At 43.0% G+C, this 21,752-nt stretch overlaps 1 protein-coding gene across 1 annotated transcript in view; it reads right to left on the bottom strand.

Annotated features, from left to right (window-relative positions):
- The window catches only part of LOC135225695 (transport and Golgi organization protein 1-like), a 36,354-nt gene that overhangs the window by 2,131 nt on the left and 12,471 nt on the right, over window positions 1–21,752 (bottom strand). The window contains exon 2 of the mRNA XM_064265046.1: window positions 11,276–11,409. Coding sequence (XP_064121116.1) covers window positions 11,276–11,409 — 134 coding nt within the window. The remainder of the gene's footprint in view (window positions 1–11,275; window positions 11,410–21,752) is intronic.

Genomic DNA, 21,752 nt, shown 5'->3' with positions numbered 1-21,752 from the left:
TCTCATACATTTAGCTTTAATTTTCAATTGCTATTGAAGTGAAACAAACCAATACAACTATGTATAGGTACTTAATCACTAATCTGGTTCCATCACTAATTCAAAACTAATTCTGGCTAATGAAATTTTTTATTTCCTGGGTCATCATCCCACCATGCTGACACTATTTCCAATGGTTTTTATTCATTTATTAAAACTTGCTCACTTACAGCCCCAGCCATGGTTCCAAATAACAAAGGAAATGCTTCTCATGTCAAATGCAAACAGTGTATGTACATACACTGTCTATTAAAGGTAAGGTTGAACTTTGAGAAAACTTGACAGTGATATTTCTGGGAAGCTTTTGTAAATTAGTATACAAAACTGGCTTTTTGACGTAATAGTAGAAAGTAAGTGTTGCTTTGCAAACGGAAACAATGAAAGGTGAATAACCTGTGTGTGATAATGAGGAATATATTTTCTATTGCAACTTTATAACTGTTCATACTTCTGTGAATTCCATGTGAAGGACTTATTTTCAATTGATACTTAATAATGTTCATACTTCTGTGAATTCTATAAGTTCATTATTTAGTGTCTGCTTACAAAGGTGTGAGAACAAATTGAATTGCAACGTTAAGGTAGTAATTCTGGATAGCTTACTTTAGGCTAGGCAAAGGACTTTTACTTTAAATTTTATATTTTCATTATTAAGCAGCCCCCTTGGACTTAATAGTGAATTTAAGAGTTTACTGCACCGGGGCCAATAAAATATGATCTTCAGCATATATTCCATTTCAAAAGACCTCCAAGAGCATTCATCTGGGACAGATCAACACATTCATTCAACTCGATTGTGAGGTCCTTCAGTGAAGGATTCATGAAGGACGTACTCAACTCTTTTTGTCCATTAAGAAACTTTGTACCAGCAATGTGCCAAGAATTACTGTTCCTGTGTTAGCCACATTATTACTGACCAAGCAATGATGTATCCATCCTACTCAAAACTCTAATCATTAAGAAGTTTTAATCTACAGCACAAATAGAAAAGTGAGGCCCAAACTCAGGATTTCAATTCTTAAATATATTACCATACTCATTAGTCTAAAAGGCATTCCATTTCAAGGAGATGAATATTGGTAAGAAATGCATAGTAGCAGTGATTGAAAAAAATGACACTTTGCATTCCTTGATAGAAGATTATGAAAATTCTTACCTAATTTCTTTGCTTAAGACAAAAAAAAGGTAGCTCTGAAACTGATAGAGTGAAGAGATACCCCACTGACATTGCCTAAAGATGAATATATATGATCTATCTTTATTGTGAATAGCTAACACTCAAACCTATGCCAAAACTGAACTACCTCATCTGTCCTGAGTTAGTCATCTTTTATCTTTAATACACACACACACACGCACACACAAATAAAAAAAGGTATAGGTTTGCAACACCTTTACTGACAGAATCACAGCAATCTCTATAACATAAAATTAAGTTAATACATAATGGAGAAAAACATTCAATATATTTTAACATTTGTAAAAGTTTAGGGTTTGTTTAAGAGATATTGAAGATCAAATACGCAAAATTTACTTATCAAATAATTTCTTCCTCACAAAACAATGCAAGAATTGTTCATTATTAGCAATGACCAGAATACAATGCATGCTACAAGATAACATACACAAAAACAGAGGAAAACAAGCTTTCAATTCTATGAAATGGTTGATCTTGAGAGAAAAAAATTAATCTCCACCTTGTAAGGCTTACAGGGTATACTATGGAGTCCATAACTTTTCTTAACAAAATGGGAAGATGTTAGTTTACATTTTGATAGAGATGCAAATACAAATGCATCAAAAGCTATTCATGGAATAAATCTACTTTTATAATTATATTATTTATTCATTACTTACTGTACTTTTGTGTATACAAAGTCAGAAAGTAGGAAATGTCCTACAATCTGTGACAGCGTATGCTACTTTTATTCATTACAACCACATGCACATATCATACATAGCTCTGTTCGCATACAAATGGCTCTTCAAACCATATTGGTTTGTAAGAATTAGAAAAGCACAGACTGCCTGCATATGCCCAAACCACACCCTGGCTTCCCACTAGGTCTAATTTTTTTCTGACTTAATTGACTGCAGATGTGTATTTAGCTGCTCTTCTATATTAGCATATCTTTTCATTATTTGTGATGTGCTGTTCATTCGTTACTTCATTTCTTTATTGTTACTGGTGCATTCTGTTGTGTTTTTGGAATGATTGATCCATTTCAACTGTAGTTAAGTGTTTTTTACATTCTGCACAAGACATCACCTACTGCTGTATTAGTACTGCAATCTGAATTACCACATTCAGTACAAAAGTAATAGTTTTTCCTACTTTGCTTCCTGGAGATTGCAGGTCATCTTAGCTTATTCAGGCAGTAATTTCTAAATAGTCAAGGAACTCCTTCAAATATGGTAATTTTCTCAGTATGTAATTTCAGTTATTGAAATTGTATTGATTTTACGATTTTTGTGCTTACCATTTCACAGTACTATCAGGTTACCTTTAGTTGTTAAAGTATTTTTTCCTTTTACTTTGGTTATAGTAATTACTGTCTGTAGTTTTTAACTTTTCCCCAATCACATGTGTGTGTGTGTTGTGGGAAAATATACCAAATTTGTAACTAATTTGTATTTTTCATAACTAACAAACCTGAGGTCTTAACATTAGGATTTACTAGCGCCAAGCTGGAAACCGGTAGAATTAAAATTACACTTGTGAGATCCAGGGACTAATGGCATCTATACCAGGTCACGGGGCATGTATACCCAGAATGCCCACGGCTACCTGTGACCCATCAGTTATATTTCTAACCCAGTTTAGACTGCTAGAGGGGTGGTTCGAGGTGGGCCTTTAACTGTTAAGACCTCAGGTTTGTTAGTTATGAAAATACAAATTAGTTACAAATTTGTATTTGTTCATACACGAAACAAACCTTCGGTCTTACATTAGGATAGACTTACTATTGGAGGGAGGTAAGTCTCTACAACTGACTGGGAGTTTGCCACCTTATCCATTTCCGAAATATATAGGGAAATTCTAAGAGAATGGACAATGAACCTAGGACCAAAGATATAAGCGGATCTATTGGTTTGCCTCCCACTGGGTGTAGATACCATTCTACTGTTTACTCTTGTCCTTGCGACTGGATCCACCTTCACCCCTCTTCCTTATTATCCAGAGGGGTGTGTTGCTACTGAAATGTATATCATCAGCTAAGATAGCTTCACAGTATGGCTGACCATCTCACCTGCATCTAGTCCGTTCCAGCACATGACGGTACTCTCCTTCATATTGCCCGTAGTTAAAGGAGTAGGAAGAAAGTAGTAAAGAAAAAAGACCAGTCATCCCATTCATTCTACTTTCATACCTTCATCTTAGACTAGACGCAAACTGTGACCCGCCCAGGGGCACTGGATGAACATATATCACTTGTTGGGCCGCCACCACTGGACCCAAGGAAAAGGTGTCCAAAAGATCTATGGGCAACATCTTTCAAATAAAATGAGGTGAAAGTTGTTGGCGCTTCCACACGCCAGCTTTCAGAATTTTATCCACAGACATGTTCTTTCTTAAATGCCAGGGAAGCACTCACAACCCCTGATGTCATGAGCTCTAGCTCCCACCTCGCTATCTGACCCTCTGTCTTCTGCAGTATAAGCATCTCTGATCGTCTCCCTTAGCCAAAATGATATTGTATTCTTGGACACTTCCTTCTTGTTCCGTCCTGTACTTACGAACAACCTCTGGCACCCCGGCCTGAGGTGCCTTGTTCTCTTTAAGTACTCCCTTAGTGCCCTGACGGGGCACAGGAGCATCTCAGCTTTGTCGTTGTCTACAAAGTCTGCCAAGGAAGGTATGGTAAAGGAGTCGAATCTGCCGTCTACTATTGTTGGATTTTGGGTCTTTGCCACGAATTCTGGGACAAACTCACACACCATTGATCTCCAACCTCTCGAGTGCTTTATGAGATATGAGAGGCCATGTAGCTCCCCACCCTTTTGGTTGAAGCCAGGGCCAATAAGAAGACTGTCTTCAGGGTCAGGCTCCTATCCGTGGACTGTCTTAGTGGTTCGTAGGGGGGTTTTGTCAGACTACTCAGTACCTTGGTCAGATCCAATCTGGGGCTTTTTAGCTCCTTTGGTGGCATGACTGTTCAAAAGCTCCTCATCAGGGGCATGGGCCAACTCCCATGGAAGACGATATGTCCACTCCTTTCATTCGTAAGACTGAGGCTAGGGAGCAACAAGCCCTGTACCACTTCACTGCAGATACAGACATATGTTTTTCTGTTCTGAGATATATCAGAAAGTCTGCTAACTGCTGAATAGTGGTACCGAGTGAGACAACGTTCCCTCTACGACACCAATCACAGTATGCTGACCACTTTCCTTGGTATACTGTCGCAGATGATTTCTGATATTTACCTGCCATCTGAGGTTGCTTGCTTTCTTGCGAAACCCTCGCTCTCGGAGGAGATACTTGACAGTCTCCACCCGTGAAGCGATAGGGACTTCACCGACTGGTGGTACCTCTCCACGTGAGGCTGACACAGAAGGTTGCTCCATGGAGGTAACTCTCTTGGCACATCTACTAGGAGTTCCAGTAGGTCTGGAAACCACTCTGCTTTCGGCCATAACAGGGCTACCAGGGTCATCTTGAGGTTCTGAGACCGCATTACCCTGTTCAGAACCTGACGGATTAGACAAAAATGGAGGAAATGCGTACACGTCCAGATTGTCCAGGGGTGTTGTAGCGCATCTTCTGCTACTGCCTCTGCGTCCGGGACTACTGAACAATACACTTCCAACTTTTTGTTGTACCTGGTTGCGAATAGGTCTATGATCGGTCCTTCCCACAACATGAGCATCCTGTCCACTACCTGTTGGTGTAGGGACCACTCCGTTCCCAGAATCTGATCCCTGCGGCTCAACTTGTCGGCCATATGTTCCTTTTTTTCCCGGAATATACCTGCCTTGATGTCTACCAGGTTCTCTATAGCCCACTGGTGAAGTTGAACTGTCATCATATGTAAAGCTCCGAGAAACTAGGCCTCCTTGCTTGTTTATATAAGCTACTACTGTGGTGTTGTCTGACATCAATACCACTGAGTGTCCCTTTACTCTCTCCCTGAATTCTTGTAGAGCCAGGAAAGCTGCTTTCAACTCCAGCACGTTTATATGGAGTTCTCTGTCCTTGCAACTCCATTTTGCTGACACCATCAACTCCTCCATATGGGCTCCCCAGCCTTCTAGTGACGCATCCGAGAAACAGCAAGAGGTCCAGGGAGGATTGTTGAAGGGGACACCCACTGTCAGATTGTCGTCGTCCACCCACCACAGCAAGTCTTTCCTCACTTCTGCCGACAAGGGAATTTGCTCGTACGGGTGATCTACTGTTGGTGACCAAAACTCCTTCATCCTCCATTGTAGGGACCGAAGGTGTAGCCTTCCTTGTGGTACTAGCTTCTCCAGGGAGGTTAGGATTCCCAGCACCACCTGCCACTGTCTTGCTGGCTGTGTCTGCTTTCCCAGAAAGGCATTCACCACTTGTTTGCATTTCTCTACTCTTTGGTCTGTCGGGAATACTTTGGCTTGTGTTGTGTCTATCACCATTCCCAGATATTCCAAACGTTGACTTGGATCCAGCTGCGACTTCTGCTGATTCACCACAATACCTAGGCTGTGACAAAGCTGCAGGAGGGCCGCCCTGTCCCTGAGTATTTTGTTCTCCCTGGACTTTGCTATCACCAGCCAATCGTCCAGATATCTTATTAGCCTGATCCCCTGAGCATGCGCCCACGCCGACACGAGGGTGAACACTCTTGTAAAAACTTGAGGAGACGTTGTCAATCCGAAGCACAGGACCTTGAATTCGAAAGCTTTCCCTGCAAGACTGAAGCGGAGAAATTTCCTTGAAGACTGATGGACTGGTATCTGAAAGTATGCGTCCTTTAGGATCGACTGTCAGCATAAAGTCTCCGATTCTGACTGCTTGTAGAACCGTTTTCGGAGTTTCCATCTTGAAACTGGTTTTCCTTATAAACAGATTCAGCGTTGACAGGTCTATTATTGTCCTCCACTCCCCGTTGGCTTTGGGTACCAGGAAAATCCTGCTGTAGAAGCCTTTTGTCGGACTGCATACTTGTTGCACAGCTCCTTTTTCCATCATCTTCTTCACTTCGTCCTGCAGAATAGTGGCCTTCTGAGATTTGTGGGCATAAGTGACGTGGGGTAATGGTTGATCTGTCAGGGGCGGGGTTACCTCGAACGGAATCAAATAACCCGATCCTGAGAACATCCACCACCCACTGCTCTGCCCCTAGTTCCTGCCACACCTTCCAGTGATTTGCCAGCAACCCCCCAACTGGGTTTGGCCGCGTGATGGAGGCGCCCATCCTATCTTCTTGTTAGCCTCTCCTCTTCCCCTATTGCCCCTTCCTCTGTTTTTTCTATTGTGAAAGGGCCGATGAGTATCCTCTTTGGGGAAGAAGGTCTTGTGACTCTAGGGTTAGGGATGCTATGTCTCACTGTCTTCTTTCGAGACATCTGCTGTTGTCTTCCCTCCAAAGGAGTAGTTTGACTGTTAGACGTTTTCCTAACAGCCTGTTGCACCAACCTATCGTTAGTGTCCATCCTTCTTCTATCTATCGCCTCTTCCAGTATGACCTCTGGCAACAGTAGTTGCGATTCCAAGATATCCCCATTCCTCATTGCTAACAGGGAATCCAAATCCACATTGCGGCTTAGTCTAGCCAATGCTGCATCTCTCCTCATTAGCAGGATATTTTGCCCAAACATTGGCACTTACGTTTGTCAGGTACGCAATCGCCTTGGACCCTGACTGTAGTAATCTAATGAACAACTGGTTCATCCACTACTTTCCTTGTTGCTTCCGAGGATGCAATTTTCGCCACTGCTGTTGACCAAAGGTCTAACCAGGAAGCAGCCTGAAAGACAGAAGAAGCTGTTGCTTCTAACGTAGCAGCCTCTTGGTACGTCATCGAAGGGCACTCCATTTTAACCTGATCCAAGGTTAATCCAGGCCTTAACCTTACAACATTAGGGTTCATTTGTCTAGACAGCAAAGGGACCTTCCGGTGTCGTATAATATTTCCTTTGCTTTATCATTGGAGGGGGAATAAATTTAAATGATCTATTAGATCTTAAGGAATTATCCCTCCTGCAATCTTTGCATTTACGTGTTGCAAGACCGATTCCGCATGACTCGAACAAGGCAATTCATACGACACCTTGGTATCCCTCTTTAGTCCAAACGCCATGTCAATTCCAGGAGGAAGCATACTGGCCGGTGTTTCTGTCTTCTCCGAAAGGCTATTGAATTGACGAATCAAATCAATAACCTCTGCATACGAGGCCAGAAACTCTTGGTTTTCTCCTTCCTCCGACTCTAGTGTACCACTCTCCGTCACGAGGGATGTTGTCTCGCCTCTATCTTCTGACAGACGGCCCGGAATTCCACGGCCGCCTGCCCCTACGGCCGCGGTCTCTTTGATCTTTGCTTTTGGATGGCCGCTGTTGGCTCGATCCCAGATAGTCAGCAGGGGAACGAGAACGTCTCACTCTTTCTCTGCTCACGGATCTAGAGCGAGAATCTCGTCTAGATCTCCAAGATGAAGGCTATCTTAAGACAGAGGTAAGTTCGCCTCTATTAGCATTGGCATCGTTTTCGAGCGTCGGCGAGCCCGGCCTCGACCTTCTATCCAGACGGACACTGCCTTCCACGAACGTATCCGCCGAGGTTGCCAAACTCTCTATTTTTCGTACTTTTAATAGGAGCCTTATCGTCCTTCGTACGTATTTTGAACGGCCTTACGGGCGAAACTGGGACCTGCATTCCATCCTCTGCTGCACCTTTCGCCGCCAACGTCGTTTTATTTTAACCAAGAGGTATCGCAGTTTTTGTGATCCGAACTGGCGACTCCACCTCGGCCGCTAGCTCGCCGGCCGTCACCTCTCTCGCTTGTTCGGACTCTTGCGAACGGCTTCGTCTGCCAACCTTGTGCTTAATAGCCACTGATTTTCCGACCTTCTTGCTGACTTGGAAATGACAGTCTTGGTCCGAAGAAGAGGAAGAATTGATTCTTCTCCTCTTGGCCCGAGGATCCGCCAGGAACTCCCGAATCCTCCTCCAACGCTTGACTGGCGCTCGCCGTGATGTTATCGGACTTAGCGATGACACCGAACTAGAGGAAGAAGACGAAGAAGGCGAATCACACTTTTTCTTTTGTCTCTCTTATTCATTCTCTCCTCTATATCCTGTAATTTCTGCATTACAGTTTGCATTGACAGGTTAGAAGGCGTATTAGCGTCTGGGTGCAGCGAAAAAAAAGGCCGAGTAATCGGTCTGTGACGTCATCACGCCTGCCATCTCAGAGTGTTGACGTATGTTTGTGACGTCATCCCTCTCGTAGGGAGAGACTGAGAGGTTTCTGCTGGCAACCGCACGTTTGCTGCCAAACTACCTCCCACGTTCTGCATCGCTGTAAATACTGAGTGGGATGGTGAAGCCGCGGCATTAATTCCCATAAATTGCAAGGCCCAGGGGCATTGAGGAACATTCAGCGCTGCCGGACCCTGCTGGAACCGTGACGTCATATAATGCGCAAGCAGACCATCCAAGGTTGGTACGCTGGTAGGCCTAGCGCTGACCACGTACCATCTAACCTATGCGCTTGAGTAGCAGGAGCCTGGAACAAAGATGGCGGATCTCCCCCTCTACTTGCTGGGAACAAAGGAGAGTGCAAATTATTCATAAAATTACCCAAGGCCCCTCCTGACGTTTCCGATACAGAACCGCTAGGAGAAACCGAAGGGGGTATGAGACAATTCAAAAGCAGGTGGAGAAACATATGGAGCAGCCTGGTTTATTACTGATACAAAAGAAGCCGGTAAGGTTTGGTCATCCAAAGATGGCGTCACCCCCTTCCTTTTGTATTGGCTTTTCCCATAGAACTTCTTCCACTGTTCCACCGACCAACCGCGACAAACAAAACACGGATTAGTAACCGTACATACGTATTCCCTGCACCTACTACACGTTGGATGAGGATCCGTCGACACCGAAGTTAGGAACCTAGACATGGAAAGCCACTGACTCCTGGGCATTTCCTTTGTCTCCTCTTCGAAGCGGTAGACGATCCCGATGTTGAGGCAAAATTCTCCATCATACCACGTATACACTCTTACCACACACTGATCACACTTGGAGAAAGAAAAGGAATGAAAAATAAAAAATGAAATGGATAAAGAACGGGCAAACTGAAAAAACGGCGGCTTTTAAATGAGATAGACAGTAACACGTCTTATCTTAAAGGCGGTAGGAAAATAACTGATGGGTCACAGGTAGCCGTGGGAATTCTGGGTATACATGCCCCGTGACCTGGTATAGATGCCATTAGTCCCTGGATCTCACAAGAGTAATTTTAATTCTACCGGTTTCCAGCTTGGCGCTAGTAAATCCTAATGTTAAGACCGAAGGTTTGTTTCGTGTATGAACAACTAATTGTTTCATTATGCCACAGCATACTTGTATGGGGAATAGTGGGTGTACTTGCAGCTTGTTCATGTCCTCTTTGGATAAGAATCCTCAAAAAACGTATTTGGATAAGAATCCTAAAAAAAGGTAACCAGTTCATTAGCAACAGAACTGACTGCAGACATGTTCATTGTCTGAGCTGGTGGGCTGATCAGTTTACACTCAAAGAACATTTCAGCATTGTATAGCCAAGAACTTAAAAGAAGGCTGTGATTTTTCTTAGACAAGCTATAACTTTCCCCCTGTAGTCATGGCTGGTCTCTTTGGCTAGGGTTCTGGCTCCTTGATGCCTCCATCTTGTGTCATGTCTGTTCAGACTAAGAAGTGTAAGTCCTCCACTGTAATCTTTCCAAACAATTTTTACTTTCCAGGAGGCTCAACCTACTACCAAGGGATTTCCCAGTCTCCCCATCACTAACCCTTTGACCTCTAGATTCATGGCTCTTCCTCATCTCCTGTTCCTTCCACTACCACCCCATTGCCTTCCTTGGACTTCCTTTGATCTAGAAATATATCCTTTGCTAAGCATATTAAGAAGATGGTCTTGATGTTTCACAACAGTTTGTGGCTGTTGTTGTTTCCTTATGAACAAGCTGTGAGTCTATCAAGTTATTCTAGCCCAATTTGCCTTCAAGGATACCTGTTGTCTCTACAACGTCCCCTTGTTCCTATACCTTTGACAGCAACAACAATGACTACAGTGATGTCTTCTGTGGTGAAGTTTACCCCTGCCAATTTTTGTCTTGACCACTCCTGTGGCCTAGACCATGACTGTTCATTCAGCTATGAACTTGCCAGAAGTTTATTCTGTAATTCATCCTTCTGCTGTTAACCCTGGACTTCAAACTGGAAACCATCTCTCTTCCATTTGACTCTGCCTCCTGTGTTGGCTTCATCAAAAACTACAATTTCTGCAGACATCCAACCCTCTCCTCCCATCCCTGCACACTTCATAGTTAACTGGCACAGAAAATTAATGCCTAGCTGGAAGATGGAGTGTGGTCTGAGAATGCACATTGAAGCCTTCGTTTTAAATGTTATTTCAAGGTGATGCAACTGTAAACCATTTGCACTGAATAAGGTTATCTGTGATAAATGAATTTACAATAGTAAACATGCCTGATTATAAAAAATCCTTTTTCTTAACACTGATATATCACATATCAACTTACTACCTAATATACATACTGCAGAAGACAGCACAAAAAATCATTCCACTACTATGCATAAACTGACAGCACATGCTTCTTCCATAAACAGGCAGTCCCCAGTTAACAGCGGGGGTTCCGTTCCCGGGTGGCACTGCTAACCGAAAATCAGCAAGAATAGCACTAATAACACGCTTAACAGCAACGTTAACCAAAGATCATCACCGCTGTTAACTGGAGCTTGGCACTACTAACCGGAGATCGGTGCCAAAAATCCAGTTAACAGGTCTAGCGCCGTAAAACTGGATAGCCAATAACCGATGCCACCATTAACTGGGTGCTGCCTGTAGTACACATCATAAATTTGTATTTTAAATGGCATCTTAAATAAAACCTAATTTTTAACTGTACTAAAACTTTGTTTATATCAAAGTACTAGTAACAAGTTAGAAACAACTCAATGAAAAAATAAAACTTACACTTTCAGCACATATAACTGAAAAAACAAAACCAATGTGGAGTGGCTTACCTCAACACCCCAAAGGTCTAGTCTACTGCCAGCTTCCTTGCTGTATATAGTGACCTCAGCATTAATTGGGAACGATAATATCTGCTCATCATTGCTTGGGTAGCCTATCATGGTACGGCCCTTTGAAATGGGCTCTGAAATGAAAGAGAAATATATAAATATATATATAAATATAAATATGAATACTATAAATATATATATATATAATATATTATAATTTATAAGACTGCCTTCTGCATCCACCACATCACAATAATATCAAAATACCCTATAGTTCCAACATCATACATTTTTGTACATGCACATAGTTTAAAAACCATTGCCACATTATTTCCATTGTTAATTGCTTACTTACTTTTAACCAAAACAAGACTTCCAAGTTTATAGATTTACACACTAAATTGCAGGGGTCCTCTGTTATATAAATCATTAAAATCTTAGCAAAACATTGCAAAATACTGTACAGTAAGTAAAAATTGTGCATACATATACACAAATTTCTGTTATTAGAATAAAAAGCCTGTCTGCAGACTTGACAGAGTGTAGATAGTTCCTTTTACATACTAAAATACAGTAAGCAATGTTGAATATGTTGTGGCTTGAAAATAATGTCATTATGACATACCTACCTCTTCCTCATCAAAGCTAAGACACTCTAAACTCTTAACCCAGAAACTCTTATGTCATATTCAAGTTCCAAGTAAAAAGAGATAAAGACCAACTACACTCTCTACACCGAGAGAGAGAGAGAGAGAGAGAGAGAGAGAGAGAGAGAGAGAGAGAGAGAGAGAGAGAGAGAGAGAGAGAGAGAGAGAGAGAGGCTACTATAACCACAATGGAGAATGCAATCAGTAAGACAGGTTTCCATAATGAGAAGCCGTAAAATCGCTCCCCAGACAACCTTCTCGCTAAGCCTTCTTGGCATGATAAAACCATTACCATGTTCCTAAACACCCATTGCCCTTATAAGGTTGCAAATGATGAAATCTATCTCTTCCTGGATACATATTCTTAACAGTAGTTTGCCAAACATTCACAATACTGTAGAGAAATGAAAGATTTTTGTTCTGTACAAATGACAGTACGTGTCGTTTCACAACAGCTACAGTAAAATTTTAACTTAAGTCTAATTCTACTTTACATAATACCACAACAATAGCCACTCTGAGAAAAAAAAGTATTGTGCTTTCATATTTAAAAGTTTACTTTTGGACAAATACTACTGTTCCATAGAAAAACATGAAACAAGTGCAGAGGGAACACTTTATAAGTGGCTGATGCAAGTGACCCACTAAGGTGCAGTTTTTATAACAAGAAAAAATGCTCCTAAAGATCTATCCTTTAACCTCTTGTAATACTGTATTAAGTATGCCAGACAAATTCATGTACAAGACATCACTTACAGGAAATAAGAGAAAATGTGTATGTACCCTTCATTTTGGTTGGCATAGCATCCAGAGTGAGCAAGAGGCTAACACTTTTAAGTTAAGCATATACTATAGTAACCTAATGACTAACAGCAGTTCATGTTAAAACCTTCCATTTAATTGTCTTAAACAACAAAGCAAACACTAAACATGTCAAATTATCTTTTTCATAAAAAAAAACAAGTCTTGTGAGTAGAGTACAAGTTAGGATATGGAATGTGCAGCATAATCAAACATCTCATGTACTTCTTTCACAAAACATCTAATGTATTTCTTTCATAAAAACATCTAATGTACTTCTTTCATGAAACATCAAACTGCATTTCTTTCATGAAACATCTAACGTATTTCTTTCATGAAACATCTACTATAATTCTTTCATGGAACATTTCAAGTATTTCTTTCGTGAAACATCTAATATATTTCTTTTGTGACACACCTAAAAGCTAATGAAAACTGCAGACTTGCAAATGCATTGTGTGTACCTAATACTTCCATCGCTATGTGTGTCAAGATAGCATCCTGACAGTACTGCAAGCACATTCTCACAGTAAGTAAGAAACCTTACAATAAAGGCTGAAACCTCATACCATCCCCTACAATGCAGACATTAAGAAAACAATAGCAGCTAATCATAGGTAGCTTAACGAAAAAGAAACCAGAACTATTTAGCTCTAATGACCCATTTCATAACACTGCACCTCCTAAAGAAACAAGGAGGGATGAATAGCATATCCTGTTTACTAGACTCAGCCAATAGTGCTAAACGTACTACATAGATGAGTATTAAGGAAGCAGGAACCTAAGGATTAAGCTCTGATGTGACAAGAAAAGAATCCTCATTTTAACAATTTTCTAAGAAAAAATACAAATAGTACATAGAGACATGAAATATCTTCATGGTGCAATATCACAACACTGAGTTCAATTCTGATAAATCTGGAAAATGGACCCAAGCAGACATGTCATTCAATTCTGATTAAAACTGAAGGACAAAGATATTTACAAAAAGGGGTTAACAAAATAAATGTGAAGAGCATGGTATAGTTTACATTAAATCTGCCTATGTCACTGTATAAAATGAAATTGTTAAGATACAATAAAGTTTTACACATACTTACCTGGCAGATATATACTTAGCTTATGTCTCCGACGCCCGACAGAATTTCAAAAACTCTCGGCACACGCTACAGGTAGGTCAGGTGATCACCCCCTACCGCCGCTGGGTGGCGGTAATAGAATCATTCCCGTTTTCTGACAGAATTTTTCTTCCTCCTATCTCCTGAGGGGAGGATGGGTGGGCCATTAAACATATATATCTGCCAGGTAAGTATGTGTAAAACTTTATTGTATCTTAACAATTTCATTTTTACACATGCAACTTACCCGGCAGATATATACTTAGCTGATTGACCCCACACCCTTGGAGGAGGGTAAGAGATTAGTTAATCAATATGAATAGCAATTCAAAACAGGGAAAACAACTTTTGTTGTAGGTACTAAAAATAAACTTAATTACCTTGATTCCTACCTTATTGGGCAGAAGACTTCATGAGAACTGGTCTTATGAGTCTGCTTGCCTCGAGAGTTCCAGTGAGGATGAGACCTACACTGAGAACCCTTCTGGATCATGTCAATGGGGGCGAGCCCGCTTACTCGACAGAGCCTTATTTGGATCATACCAATGGGGCCTATCCCACTACATGGTAGAGCCTTCACCTTTGTCGTATCAACGGGGGGTACTAACCCTCTTACAAGACAGAGCCTAGGTCCAAAACATTACATGGAGCATGAAAAACAACCAATCTCGACCACCTGACCACACTACTTTGTTATACACTACGAATTGAAATGGTACTTTTTCCTGACCACTTTCAATCGACCATAAAAAACAACACCACAAGATTAAAATCCCTAATCTATCTAAACTAAGCTAGATTGGTTTCAGCCCCTGTCCCAGCACCGAATCCGCAGACACGTAAGGTCCGAGAGCGAAGCACTTATCATAAGTCCACACGTACATCTCTCAAATAGTTAGACGCAAACACAGGAATTGCATCTCCAATATGTGGATCCAATTAAATCGTTTTTAACGACCTATTCTTTTGGAAAGCTAATGAGGTTGCTACGGCTCTGACCTCATGTGCTTTTCACTTTCAGCTGCCGAGGTATTCCTCTTCACAGGCAACATGTGCTTCTTTAATAGTTTCTCTGATAAAGAAAGCCTGTGCATTCTTTGACATCGTTCTTCTCGGATCTCTTACCGAGCACCAAAGGCTCTCTGAGTTTCCTCCATTTGTTTTTTCCTCTCTAGATAGAACTTGAGGCTCCTTACCGGACACAAAGTTCTCTCTATTTCTCTCCCTACCAGGGAAGTCAATCCTTTAACTTCAAACGTCCTTGGCCAAGGCTTAGAAGGATTCTCATTTTTTGCTAAAAATAGGGGGTTAAATTAAATGAACACACTGCAGAATCCTTTCTGAAGCCCACTGGTGCCTTCTAAAGCTGTAGTTCACTAATCCTTTTAGCTGATGCTAATGCAAAGAGAAAAATTGATTTTCTAGTCAAGTCTCTGAACGTTGAGTTATTGGGAGGTTCAAATTTCTTTGACATGAGAAACCTCAGTACCACATCCAGGTTCCAGCTGGGTGTTCTGGCTGTCCTTGGACTTCGAAGTCTCAAATGATTTAATCAATCGTGTAAATCTTTGTCATCTGTGATGTTTAGCCCTGTATGTCTAAACAACCAAGGAAAGCATACTTTTTATAACCTTTTATAGTCGAGACTGCAAGGTTACATTTTATTCTCAAATATAATAGGAAATCTGCTATTTCCGTCACAGAGTACTGGAAGAGATACATTCTGATTCCTGGCCCACCTTCGGAACACTTCCCACTTCGACTGGTACACGCGTATCGTTGACGGCCTCCTGGCCCTTGCAATTGCCTTTGCAGCAGCGCGTGAAAATCCCTTCGCTCTGACGGAGTCCTTCGACAGTCTGAAGGCAGTCAGACCGAGCGCGGGGATGGTTTTTGTGTATCTGTCGAAGTGGGGCTGTCTGAGAAGATCGTTCCGTAAAGGAAGGTACCTTGGAAATCTATCATCCATTCCAGTACCTCTGTGAACCACTCTTGAGCTGGCCCAAAATGGGGCGATTAGGGTCAGTTTTACTCCTTTCGTCAGAAAAACAAACTTCCTTATTACGTTTCCTATGATCTTGAAAGGAGGAAAGCGTAGCCGTCTATTCCTTCCCAATTTAGGAGTAGGCCGTCTATCGCTACTGCTCTTGGATCTGAAATCGGAGAGCAGTAGTTCTCCAGCCTGGCATTCCAATGAGTTTTGCAAACAGGTCTATGTTTGACCTTCCCCAAAGGTTCCAAATTTGATTGCAGACCTCTGAGTGTAGAGTCCACTCCGTGGGAAATGACTTGATCTCTCCTGCTTCAACAAGTCTGCTCTGACGTTTTTCTCGCCTTGTATAAACCTCGTCAAGAGTGTGATGTTCCGCTCCTTTGACCATAGAAGAAGCTCTTTCGCCTTCTTGTACAGTGAGCGGGAGTGAGTCCCCCCTGTTTCCTTATGTAGGCTAGAGCTGTCGTGTTGTCGGAATTTACCTGCAACACTGAGTTTGCGACTTGGGCTTCCCATTGCCTGAGAACCAGATGCACCGCCACCACTCTTTCTCGTGTTGATGTGCCAGGACACCTGTTCCCCACTCCAGGTGCCTGACACTTCTCTCGGGCCCAACGTCGCCCCCCATCCCGTCTCCGATGCGTCTGTAAACAACACTTGGGAGGGGTTTCGGTAACTGCAGCGATAGTCCCTCGTTCAGTCTGCCTGGTTCTAACCACCAGCTGAGGTTTTTCTTTATCTCTCTGGACAAGAGGAAAAGATTCCCACAGATCCTGATTCTTCTGGTCCCATTCTCCTTCAAGAAGAATTGAAGAGGTCTATGTGAACCTCCCCTAGAGAAACAAATGTTCCAAGAGGAGAGGGTCCCCAGAAGATCACCATTCCCACCTCGCGGAACATTGTTCTTTCTCTAGGAAGGGTCTTCACTTTTAGAATGCACCGTTCCTGTCTTTCTACGGACGGAAACACTTTAAACCCCGAAAACCCCGAGAATCCATCAGAATCCCAGATAGACAATGCTTTGCTGGGGATCCATCTAGGGATTTCCCGAGGTTTCACTACAGTCCCAGAGACTGAGTCAAGTCAACGTTGATCTTAGGTCCTCCCAGACACTGATCCCTGGATCTGCAGCACGCGAATCAACAATCGTCCGAGATACAGCGATTCCTTATTCCTTTTAAATGCAGCCAATGTGCTACATTTTTTTCATCAATCCCGTGAAAACTTGGGGAGCTGTGGAAAGACCGAAAAACCCCCAAAGGGCGCGAAACTGATATTACTTGGCCCTGTATCATGATCTTAGATACCTTCTGGACGAGGGATGGATGGGTACATGAAAGTAGGCATCTTGGAGATCCAATGACACCATCCAATCTCCTTTTCTCAGCGCTGAAAGAACTGACGACGTCGTCTCCATCGTGAACGTTGTTTTGATCACAAAGTGATTCAGAGCCGCTTACGTCCAGGCACTGGTCTCCACTCCCCGGAGGCTTTGGTACCAGAAGCGGCGATTGTTAAAATCCTGGTGACTTGTCTAACACCTTTTTCTATCGCCTTCTTTCTAGCATCTGTTGCACCAGATGTAATAGTGCTTGGTTTTTTAAAGGATCGTATCTTGCCGCTAACTCCTTGGAGTGGAAGTTAAGGGCGGTTTTTGTTCCCTGAAGGGGATCAGGTACCTCTCTCGAGGATCGAGAGGGACCAGTTGTCCCCCCGCCCCTCTCTGAGCCCAGACTTTCGAGAACCTCAAAAGTCTGGGTCTCCTACTGGAGTCTGGAGGACTCTCTGCTCCTGTGGCTTCGAGAATGGCCTTCGAGAAGACTTCCTCTCTTGAATGGCCCTTCTACTCTTGTTGCGGGTCTTGAGGTCGTTCTCTCGAAGGGCTGTTGAACGACACCTTATTCGCTGTTCCCTCTCTTAGCCATCGGCACCGCCGTAAGCCTCTTTGGCGGACTGAGCAAAGAAGATCCTGCGTAGCTTTCTCCGCAGTGACTGGAAATGTCCCCTCACTGTCTCCTGAGGAAAAAGGTATTCCTAGAGCGGAGAAAAAAGCAAGAGGATCTCTGCAATGGCGAAACAGACTTGGAGAGGAACGAGCTATACACAGATCTCTTTTTGAGCACTCCTGCCCAAGAGAGATGCTACTTCGTGGAATCCCTATCCATGACCTGCCTGTCCAGACATGAAAGGACACTTGAAAGCACCTCCATAGTCACGAACTCCGATCTTGCGCTCTTTTTGCTAGAGCTCCTAAGGGCCCAATCCATGAAGTTGAAGACTTCAAGTGTGGCGAAATAGACCCTTGATTAATGGTCCATCTCGCACATTCCCCAAGACGCTTTAGCCGACAGTAGAGAGCGTCTTCTAGAAGATTCTACTAAAGCATCCGCGTTTGCAGAAGCCGGAAGGCCTAACCCCATGGTTCCTTGTGTCGTAACCAAAAGACACCCGCTTACCTGTCAATCTAGACGGAGGACACGCACAGTCTTACCTGCCTCCTTCTTACCAGGGGAGCCAGTTCTCCAGATTCTTGATGCCTTCCTCATAGGAAAGGGTTGCCGCATCTGACAAAAGAGGGGATTTGCCAACTGCGTACTGATAGCAAAAGATCCCGAGAAGGAGGATCAGCTGAACAAAGTGAGTCCCCCAAACTCCTGAGAAGTAATGCAGAAGTCTCTTATAATCAGAGACTCCTACTTCTTTCGTCTCTTCCTCCTCCGAGACTTCCTCCAAAGTTACATTCGGAGAGGGGAGACTTCTTCGGTGAAAGAAGTCCTGGCCGGTATGTGACTCTTATCCTTCAAGAGCTCGTCCGAAGGAGCCGTTCGTTCAATCCCGAGATCTGTTTCCTCGGTAAAGAACAAAAGTCCGCTCTACTTCTCTCCTAGGTTCTTGATACCTACTAGGCGAGGTCGAGAGGATCGAGAGCCTGAGTTTATTAGGCTCTTGGCGCTATCCGGAGAAAAACTCGTTTCCATTCTCGAGCGCCGTACTATGAGTAGGGCGCGAATCCAAAGTCAGGATCCTTTCAGGCTCTTGGTGCCGGTGAGGAGAGGCGCTTGCGCCTACTCTTCTGTAACTCTTAGGAGTAGGGAGAGCGCCTGACAAAGAATCCTTTCAGGCTCCTGAATCTTACGAGGAGAGGCTCAGAGCCTACTCCTGATCTACCCGGATTAGGGCGCAAATCCTTGGAAAGGCTCTTTTTTTTAGGCTCTTGCTGCCTTTGAGGGGAAGCGCTTGCGCCTACTCTTTGATCGTCTTACAGGAGTATGGCGCAACCCTCGATTAGGCTCCTTTTCAGGCTCTCGAAGCCTGCTAGGAGAACGGGTAAGCGTCCGTTCTATATACTCTTCCAGGAGTAGGCGCGAAAAAAAAAACCCCTGTTTAGGTTCTTCGTAGACTCTTGGAACCTACTAGGAGAAGCGCTTGACTCCCTCGAAGAAAGTCTACCATAAGGTCTTAGTAACTTAACGAGACTCGATCATCCAGACGTCCTCTCGAACGTTGGCGCCTTCTAGACTCATCCTAGAAGGAGAGCCTTTCTCGCTTTTTTCTATCTCTCTTATTAGAGCGTTCTCGTCCTTTTCTACCACTTGCAGAGGAGATCCTACTCCTCGGAGATCGTTTCGAACAGATACGAAACCGATCGTCTTCTCGCAAGGAGACTCCTTCCTGCCGTGCGCTATGATTCCTAGCTTCCGCGCTTCTACGAGGAAAGAATACATCTTCCGCCTGCCTCGACGAAGTTTCAAGGAGTCGTCTACTCTAGGAGGCGAATAGGCTCTTACTGGAGAAGATCGTCTATCATACTCCTCCTTCCTAAAACAGATCTCTTGACTGGAAGAGATGGCGTCCTCCCTGCGAGCAGGCTCCTTGCGCCTACTAGTCGAAAGCGAGCCTACTAACGAAGAGAGATTCTCTTGGAGATCCAACAGGAATCTCTTTAGTAGATGACCGAATCCCTTCTGGAGAGGCTTTCCGGATCCTTCATAGCCTTCTTAGGCGCAGGAGAATACTCCGGAAAAGGCTCCGGGCTGGAGTCTAGAGCGCCTACTCCTGGAGGTTTCCAGGCTCTCTTATGAGACGCGCGATTTGTAAGAAGAGCTCCATCCTCCCCCCCCCTTCGTTTAGGGGAGAGGACGAATCAGAGTCGGAAAAACACTTTCCTAAGAGGCTTTTCCTATAGCTCTCTATAGCAGCCTGGGACGAGTCTACAGGACCTGCTGAAGGGACGCCTGACCGTTGGGGATACTCTACATCCCCCTTGCGGCTTTCGACATTCCTCCTCCCTTGGGCATGGGAGTCTGAAAGAGGTCTAGGCCTAGAGCGATGCGGAGGTCGGTCAGACGCCCCCTCCACTGCAACTGGGGACACTGCAATTTATCACTAGACACTCACCCTTACCTTGATTCATATCCCGCAATTGCTGTTGCAAATTGCGGATTGAAGCTTCCACAGCGGCTCTCTCGACAGACACATCTTGCGGGTTCGCTGCGGGGGAAGGAGCTGAAACCAAAAAGGGAGATGGCGAAGCTATTTCTACAGGGTTAGAAAAAACTATCCTGTTCCGCAGAACAGGATCTACTTGAACTTCTAGCTGAAGCTTTTCTAATCCTATCCTTTTCTAACTTTCTAACATACGAAGTTAGTTCTTTCATTGTAATTCAGTTAAGTTCCCCACATACATCGACGTATCCTTAACCGAAACACTCCCCCTCCCCCCTACATTTTACACAAACAGTGTGAGGGTCCAAAGTAGCCTTTAGGCAACCTCACCTTGCATCCCTCATTTTACACATACTCTACAGAGTTCCAGGTGTTAACTCGGACATAATTACTAACACAAAGCGTATGCCAACAACCAAAGATCAAATACTTCCCAAATAATCCTCGGCGAAGCAAGCAAGAAATTCTAATCAGGAGCTAACAACAAAGTTGTTGTCAGCACCGGCGACAGAAAAATTCTGTCAGAAAACGGGAATGATCCTATTACCGCCACCCAGCGGCGGTAGGGGGTGATCACTGACCTACCTGTAGCGTGTGCCGAGTTTTGAATTCTGTCGGGCGTCGGAGACATAAGCTAAGTATATATCTGCCGGGTAAGTTGCATGTGTAAAAGTATAATGCTACAGCCTTTTACAATGAATTTTTAGTGCGCTACTAATTATGCATAATGCAGGTCTCTTAGCAAACACAATTAAAAAGGTACTGTAGTGTTATTATGCATGAATTAACGAATGTTAAAACATTAGGCAACAACACTGATTTATGTACCCCACGAGAACCTTCTATGTTATTCCAGTAAAATAAAAAGGTTTGTCAAATAACCTAGTTACAAAAATTTGACTCTGTAAACATAGCAAAACTGTTTAATAAAAAGACAAACAAAGATTGCATTTGATCATACATATCACTTCAGGTGCTTCAGTGATGTGAGGCATAGACAGAGTACCATTACATGAGCTTCCCAAGCGTACAGCTTCCTAAACTTAACACCATTATGAAATTTAAGATCACAAAAGTAGGTGACACAGTACATACACTATTGCATCAAACATTTTGCTTAAGCCTGCATATCAGTTTAAAGTTCATATTGCTTATATAAACTGAAGACCTACTAAATATGAATGAAATCATAATGTGCTGGAAGACTAATGCATCTTCCAAAAATATATACAGATATCAATTTTTCCTCACTGTAACATAGGAATACCAAATTTTGAAAAAACAGAAAAACACATGCAAAATTCTGCAATAAAAGAAAATTAGAAAAGTTGATTAAAGTATCAGAACCCAAACCTACTAAACAAATATAAAATTAAATTGGATGACCAATACTCCCCATACAACCAGAAAGATTTGAAACAATCATAAAAATGTCTGACTTTTTAATAAATTAACATGAAAAGGACACCGAA

This window comes from Macrobrachium nipponense, chromosome 13, assembly GCF_015104395.2.
Source record: "Macrobrachium nipponense isolate FS-2020 chromosome 13, ASM1510439v2, whole genome shotgun sequence".
Lineage (NCBI taxonomy): Eukaryota > Metazoa > Arthropoda > Malacostraca > Decapoda > Palaemonidae > Macrobrachium > Macrobrachium nipponense.
Note: the sequence above shows the minus strand (reverse complement) of the source record. Positions and strands in the feature narration are given on the sequence as shown.